Source organism: Merops nubicus, unplaced genomic scaffold (genome assembly GCF_000691845.1).
Source record: "Merops nubicus isolate BGI_N331 unplaced genomic scaffold, ASM69184v1 scaffold43587, whole genome shotgun sequence".
NCBI classification, from domain to species: Eukaryota; Metazoa; Chordata; class Aves; order Coraciiformes; family Meropidae; genus Merops; species Merops nubicus.
This window is the reverse complement of record NW_008621737.1, coordinates 55,371-63,491: the sequence shown is the minus strand read 5'-3', so window position 1 is coordinate 63,491 and position 8,121 is coordinate 55,371. Positions and strand designations below refer to the sequence as shown.

The 8,121-nt window shown below is 39.2% G+C and overlaps 1 protein-coding gene across 1 annotated transcript in view; it reads right to left on the bottom strand.

The window, feature by feature from the left end:
• Window positions 1-643: 643 nt before the first annotated feature.
• The window catches only part of LOC103777032 (ankyrin repeat and sterile alpha motif domain-containing protein 1B-like), a gene marked incomplete at both ends in the record, with an annotated part of 27,523 nt that continues 20,045 nt past the window's right edge, over window positions 644-8,121 (bottom strand). Inside the window, 2 exons of the mRNA XM_008944569.1 lie at window positions 644-715; window positions 4,842-4,970. Of these exons, the coding sequence (XP_008942817.1) occupies window positions 644-715; window positions 4,842-4,970 (201 nt within the window). The remainder of the gene's footprint in view (window positions 716-4,841; window positions 4,971-8,121) is intronic.

The window sequence follows — 8,121 nt, the reverse complement described above, 5'->3', positions numbered from 1 at the left end:
ATAGACCGAGCTTCACTGTAGTTTTCTACAAACCAGTATCAGCCTAAAGAGCTGCAGGAAAACATACTCTTACCAGTCTGAAGGAAACCTAACTGCCATCAGGTGAAAGTCATTTAGAACCGTTTCATCCTTCCATCAATAAGCATGTAAGTAACTCATAATTAATGGGAATACTCATGTGAGCAAAAGCATTCATAGGATTATGTGACTGTAGGATTTGACCATAAGTAAAAAATAGTGGCTTTGGTAACTATATTTACTAGCACATATTTTCACATAGTAAATTCAATCTAGATTATCATATATGAGCTATAAATTCATCTTATAAAAGAAATAAGATATGGACATATTTAAAGTTTGTGGTAAGTTGTAAGTACTTTGAAACATACTCAGAGGTTCAAGATAAAATGTAATGTATACATTTTATTTTTTCTTAGATACAACATGCAAACCAAAAATTTACCTTTAAATTTTGGTATTACTTGAAAGCAAGATACAAGGCAGAAAAGACTTCCTCTGGAATACCAATGGAAATGTAAGGGCAATGGAAAACAAATTGTCAATAAAAATTTCTAAAAGTAATCACAAGTTGATATGATTTAATATTATGGTGATGGAGAAAGGAGTAGGTTTAATAACTTACCCGCATCTTTGCACATGCATCTTGTGTTGATTCTGTGCCTCTTAACTCTTTTACCAGCATAGAACCTAAATACTAAAATAAAAATCCATTGAACTTAGTTTAGTTAAAATTCCAGAATGGACAAACATTTGCAAAAATGTACTAAAAATGCCCCAAAATGCATAGTGATAGCAGTCAGTATATTGCTCTATGGTCTTCTTTACTCTGTAATTCTCTGATGAATCATTTAAAGCAATGTGTTAATCAACCTATGAAACAGGAATGCACAGCAACAAGTGCAACGTATCAGATGGAGGCCTTTGAAACAATACCTGGAAGTCTCACTTATCACCTTAGTCACTCAAACAACGTGCAAATACTACAGATTCCATCTTTTAAAAAGCCACTTAATTAAAAAATGAAGAATTTGCTTTTTTTAGCTGCCATCTGCCAAACTCATATTGCTATATGTGCAGTCACGTGGATGTGAAGGCCAGTAGCGATGTTAACGTCTGTGTACTCAATCTGTAACTAATTTATGTGCAAATAGCAGAGCCTGATGTCAGCAAACAGAGAAATTTCATCTGACCTGAAAACTGATTTAAACCATTATTTCTTCCTAAGAAAAGGCTGACCCTGAAGTATTATTTTGAAGCCTTTACTGATTTGAAGGGGGCCTGGGTGAGAGGAAGCAGCAGGGTGCTAGTGCTGGGTCCTGGCTCAGCTCGCTGAAAGCCACTGTGCTCTGAGGGAAGCCTGCTCATCTCTGAGGGTATACATGGCAGTGAGTGCCTCATGACACCTCTTTTCCTACCTGCCTCTTCCTCACTTTCTCACATGTGCAGTTTGAGCCCTCCTGCACCCTGACAGGAGGCAGTGCTCCTCTGGATTTTTTTCCTCTGGGGTCTCAGTACCTCTCTACACCAAGTTTCAGTGGTGCTGCTTCCCCAGGGATGGAGCTGGCTGCACCATCCCCGCTGTCTTCAAGTAGCAGCAAGCAGTCTAGTTATTGCCAGCAGGACTGTGTGAGTGCCATGCTCTGCACTCCTCCTGCAGAGGCCCCATGTGTGTGCATCTGAGGATATGCACATGCTCATGTACCTCTGTGCAAACAGGGCATTTCCTTATTTCTGAATGGTGTCACATGCAAGTCTGGCTTAACTGGGGAAAGTGGACAGCAAACCCCACATCTTCTCCTCCCCAGCCACAGAGATCTCTCTTGGCATTCTCACTGCAGTGCAATGTCTTAAGTCTTCAGTCCTAAGTGAGCAACATTGGAGCTGAAGAGAAGCCATGCCACTGGTGAGAATGGGGTGGGTGAGCTGCAGGAGGAGAGAACAAGCCGTGGGCAGAAGCATCTTCCCAGAGGATGCTGCAGCCCACCACCACTGCCTGACCCCTTTCATTCTACCACACTGACGCCCCTTGGAAACAGCCTACACTATCCAACCAGATAGTGAACCAGCTTCATCTTAAACAAGACCCTATCAAAAATACCTTCAGTTACAGCTGAATGCAAGCTGTAACCAAACAGAAAGCGTACTGGTTCAACTCTCTGGACTCCTGACCTAAACTGAGGTATTTTCTTTAAAGCCTTCAGTTCACCCTGCGTACTGAGAAGTCTCTGACCTGCAAGCAAATGCATAAATATTTCAATGTAGACAGTAGCCAACATGGTAATTACTGAGAAACACTTTACAAGGCATTATAAATGGAAGGGCGAGCACCACCAACACTACCAGATAAGCACAAGCAGAAAGGAACAAATGAAGGGCATTCTTGGAGGACTGCAGATGTGAAAGATTCATAAACCAAGCAGCTGTGAGTCCAGCTGGGGGCTTGACAGTGACGTGAATAGGGCTTTGGGCATTAATTTGATGGGATGGCTTGGTATTGTCCTTGCACAAGAACAACGAATTTAAAGCAAGCTCTGAAATTAGAAAATGAAACAAAAGTATATCGAGTTGAACAGTACCTTCTTCTGGATCCTGCTGTCTGACACCTTTGGCATCCTTAGCCTTCTCTGGCAAGGATGCAATTAATTTCTTTGATCGTTGTTTGTTTGTTTGTTTTCAATAGGCTATCGCACAACAAATTGGTGTTTCACTGGAAGCTACCAGTTGGTCAGACATCAGGGAAAAAAAGCAGTGCTTTTGAGCTCATGGCAGAACAAGAGGAAGAAAGAGAATAGACAGGCAACTCCTGTCCCACCTGCACAGCAGCAAAAAGCCTCAGCTGCAGGCATTCAGAAACACTTCCCAAGGTGGACTGTGGAATAGACAACTAAATCACAGAGGTACTGTCCAATTTAGTTGTCAGAAAAACCTGAAATTCTAAGAGGGAATTTTGCTTTCCTTTGATGTGCTGTACATTTGGAAAAGTTCCCTCTCAAAGACCCAGAGTGTGTAGCAGCAAGGCAGAAGACATCTAACAGTTGATCTGAGTGATGTGGTGTACCATAAAAGCTGCCCCTGCTATAACTTCCACCCCAGGGTTTTACTCCATAAGGCTGAGGTCATTACAGCTCAGAGAGCTAAGATAGTGCAGGAAAGGAAGAAGCTTCCTCAACACGGATATTTTGATTTGGCAATTCCTTAATCACCAGTACCCTGGAAATTCCTCAGCATCCCCACTTCATTTCTTTAATGATCCACTCATCTTCCTATCTACTACAGACTTTACATCTGATTATGAATTTCCTGCTGGATCAAGTAATGAGATAAGAGGCAATTTTGAGATAAACCTGTCCACTTTGCTGAAAACTATGAAAAATATTTAAAGAACTAAGGTTCCTTTTCAGTTTAAGGTGCTGCACAGGGGAGCAAGAATGAGAGCAGGCGAGCTGGACCTTGACTGAGGAAGGCAGAGTCCAGTTACTATCCAGGATGGTCACTGCATTCATGTCAATTTCTACTCCATGAAGGTCTGCTGGAAGATGCAGATATGCTCTATCAAGACAGACCTGTAACACCCTTTCTGCCTCTCATCAGTGAGAGCTAGGTGAGCTCTACCTCACCTGCATTTAAGTCTCTTAATGCCTACCTTTCTGGATAGTCTTTAAATCAGGTCCATCAGTCCCCAACTCTTCTCCCAACCACTTCAGTGTCTGGTGAATACAGCATTATCCTAAAAAGCACTAGGGAACCAAGCTTTTTTGGATGAAAAGGGTCTAAAACCCAAATCCTGGACAAGTGGTTAATCCCCACCTATTATGCTAAGGCACTACCAACTACTGAGCCCCTTTCCTTTGTAAAGTAAGTTAGCCTTGCTTCATTAGGTGGCCACCTCTGAAGAGGATACAGTGGTATAGGAAGCACCTTCTGCCCTTTAACAGTGCTTTCTAGCAAATTCAGAAGGGGAAATGTAAGAGTTTAAATAAATGGGCTGAGGTGCCTCTGCAGCTCCCCAGGAGCACCAGCCCTCCTACCTTGTTGACAGGTAGAACTCAAGAGCTCAGAAAAATGTTTTTCATTTTAAAAACAAAGTCTTCCAGTTTGACTTTCTGTACTTCAGGAGACATTGCTCTCCTTCACAGACACTTAAAACAGATAGAGAACAACAATCATCTTTAGCTGTAGAGGGAAGCTCTGTTTCTCCAGGGATGGGAAGTGGGAATTTGCTACAGCTATCAGAAGGCAAAAATAAATACACTCTGCCCTGAAGTAACTGACTACTACTGGTACTTCAAGTAGCAAACAGTTTGGGAGAGGTCTGAATTTGTCCTTGTCCTCTTGATGGAAAACTGCTTCAAGACCCTGATCTCCATCTTCCCTAGATCCATTCCCCTCAAAACAAGTGTATAAAACTCAGGTGAGGCAATACTTACTCAAAATACTGTGCACACAGCATTAACACAGGCATAAGGATCCCATAACATGTTTTATTATTTTTCCATAATTACCAGACAGAGATTTGTGACAGATGAGAAGTAGGGGGATTTGCTCTCACTGTTACTTCTAAAATACTTAACCACTTATTCAGTTGTCATTTCTCTAACACTGTTGCTACATGGACTTCAAAATATCACAAAATTTATAGCAAAAAGTACTGTGCATCCTTGTTTCTTGTTTATTACAACTACAATATTTCAGAAGAAGGGGCCTGTCTTATTAAAAGTGACTGAAAAAAATTCTATAAATAAAAAAAAAACAACAGTCTACCAAAATCTAAGATTAATATATATACCTCAAATCAAACCACCAAATTTATCAACACTTACAAATGCTTTATAATCGCATGACTGGAAGATGAGTTTCTCAGGATGATGTTGCCAATACTGTACAGGCGTTGATGCTGTGGCTTCATTTGGAGGTCGCAAGGTAATTGAAGGTTCTCCCCAGTCTCCTGTCTGAAAACCACATTTTTTTGAGATATAAGAGAAATTGAAGGGAAATTCACTATAAAGTACCCCTCCATTGTTCTGTTCAATTAACAATAATTTATTTTCTACTCATACAGCCATATTACTGAAATAAGGGAATACAACTCCTACAACATTTTTCATTATTTAATTTATAATTCACAGGCATCTAGTGTAGTGTTTAATGAGGTTTTAATTAAATCTATTTGCTTTGAGAATAAAATCGTTAGGCATTGGAAATGTTCCTTAAAAATAACTGTTTACAATACATATATGAGGATGAGAGCACTTGAGAAAAAGTCGTGAGATGCACAAAAATACCATTTACAAATTCTTCTGTGTGTTTTACAAGCTTTTCTACAGCATTAATAAGTCTTCCGTTATCTAGCACATATAACCAATAACTAACTTTCTTAAATAGCTCAATAGCTGAGACTCTGCTTTGATCTGAAGACTTATTATATATTCTTCAAATATACGAGGCATTCTTTAATCTCTTTCAAAATATTTACTTTGATCACCTTCTCTTGATGTCTCATTGTAGAGTTACTAACATTGCCCTTCCACATTCATCATTCTCATTGATATAGGTGATTGCTTTCCTGAGCTGTCATCTCCCCTCTTTCCTCAAAGACCTCAGAGAACATGGGTAGGACTGCAGTTTGCTGCCAAATCCCTTCACAGAACACTCGTCCTTTCAAAAAGGGCCAACATAGGCATCAATACAGGAATGCTCCAGCATGGCAGTGCTGGTTTGAGTATCAACTGCCACAGAGTATTTTTGGACGTGGCTTTATTTGACCTGGACTGACCCATGGGCCCTTGAAAGCTCTTTCCACCTTGCAGGTCCATGAAAAAGAAAATTATTTTGAGGTTATTTATTTTTTAACTGTGATCCCTCCTACTTTTGGTTCACATATACCCACACTGCCCATGGCCTCAACACCAGGGAAGCTGCCAAACCAGCACCAGCTCACTTTAACTGAAAATGACCCATGGATGGAGTCCTCTTCTTCCCAAGCCCTCTTCTGCCACCAATCCCACCTCTCCCTTACCCTGTCTGGTTTGTCTTTGAATTCTCCTCTCCTGCCCACTCTCATTTGCGGATCAGACTTCTCCTTCCTGATCCTCCTTCCTCCCCTGTCCATTCTCTCTCAAACTATTCTACTATGATTATTTCAATTTACATTATGCTACTTCTTTCTTTACCTGCACTTATCTCTGTATTTTCAATGCATGTCATATTGGTAAAATATGCATGGAATATGGCAAGGAATTGTCATCAGCATTTCACACAGAATATGGCTAGAAGTTAAGACTTTAAAAGCATAAAGAAGTTAGGCATCAAAAACACATGAAAAAATTCTTATCGAAGACATTCAAAAGTCTGGCAAACTATCACATTCTACTAATTAAATCAGGACAGAGTAAACAAAACAAGTACATAATTTTCATATGTCACAAAATAATGAAATGACACACATTTGCACAAGTCTGCAATGAAAAGCAAGAGATAAATCTAGAAACATCAACCTTACCCTGCCAGTATGGTAACTTCAAGCAAGTGAACATCATAAAATGAGTTGAACCTAGTTAATCTTGACACTACTAGCACAACTACAAATTATAAAGTATTGTAATTTCTGTTTTGTCTAGTTAAGTTGCCTATATGCTATGGATATGACTTCAATCTCAAATTTTGAAAGGAAAGCAGCAGGAGTGATTGCTCCAATTTTTGGCATTCCATATCCAGAATGAAACCTTCTGACCACTAATGTGTAAAGTCCTTCTATCATATTTAATCTGAGGTGGGAATTTGGCTTCTTTAAGAAGCAGCTCTCCTTTTAAAATAGGGTTTCAATCATATTACAAGGAGTAAGGGTCTGCATTCTTATTAGTGGAGCTTGTATTTGACTACAAGAGAAGATGTATTGCACCCATTACAAATTCTCACAGTGTACTCAGCTGTCTCTTATGAACAGTAATACCTAACAGAGCACTTGAAACAGTCCTTTTTTTTCCTAATAAACTCCTGCATATTCTGTGTAAGGAAGCAGATCTCAGGAGGCACATCCTATCCATTTAGCAAAAGGTTACTATGATGGAACAGGAGTAAATCCAGGACAGACAAGCTATTCAAGTACATCTTTTGACCACAGGTCTTTCCACCAAGGAAGCATAGGGATGGTCATGAAGTAGAAGCAGAATTGTGACAGAGTAAGTAACCTTGAGTAGTGCTCCAGACTCTTTTGTTGTGGTGGCCTACAGGTGATTTGTCTCACATGAAAATGGACAGTTCTGACTAATTAAGAAGGGTACATAAGGAGTGAAACAAGTACATCGTTTTACAGATTTGACTCCCTTTTACATGGAAGATAGTAAAAACATGGAGAATCACACTGATTGTCTGTAAATGAAGGGCAGTAACAAGAGGAACAGTGATAACCTCTCATATTTGCTCAATTTTATAAAAGAGCTAGGAAGCAATAATAATAAAGAAATGGGAAATATTCAACAAGCTAATAAAACTAGTGAATGAGACACTTAGAGAGGGACCATTCATTTGTATCCATTAATTGCTCTGTAAATACATACAATCATCCTAGTACCTACTCCTTTTAAAATTAGAAAAAAAACCAGAAAAAATTAGAAAATAAAAAAATGATTAAGATTGCCATGCATATCTTCAGGATGATCTAGACACAATATAGCTGGGGTTAAGGGAATACAGGATTTCTGCTGGTCTTGATAGATTACTGCATCTGAAGACCTTCCATGTATTTCAGTGTGTCTTGTAGAAAAAGCAGGTACTAAGAAAAGCTGCATAAAATTAAACATCATAGGTACCAGTGGATAAAGGAAACATTATACATAGCCATAAACTTTTTGTTTTAAACTGTATCATAAGTGTTTTTTAATATTCAACAGAAGTGGCTTCTGTCTCCTTTCCTTTTGTTTCTTACCAGACTCCTTAGATTTTTAAACCATACTATTACTAGTATTCATTACCTATTCAGTCCAAATTGCAACAGGGTAGTCTCCAAAGCTCAGATCCATGAAGATGTTTAGAAGTGTAATTCCTATTATATATTTCCCATGCAATTTCCTTTCCTTTTTTGTTAAAAAAAAAAAAAAACGG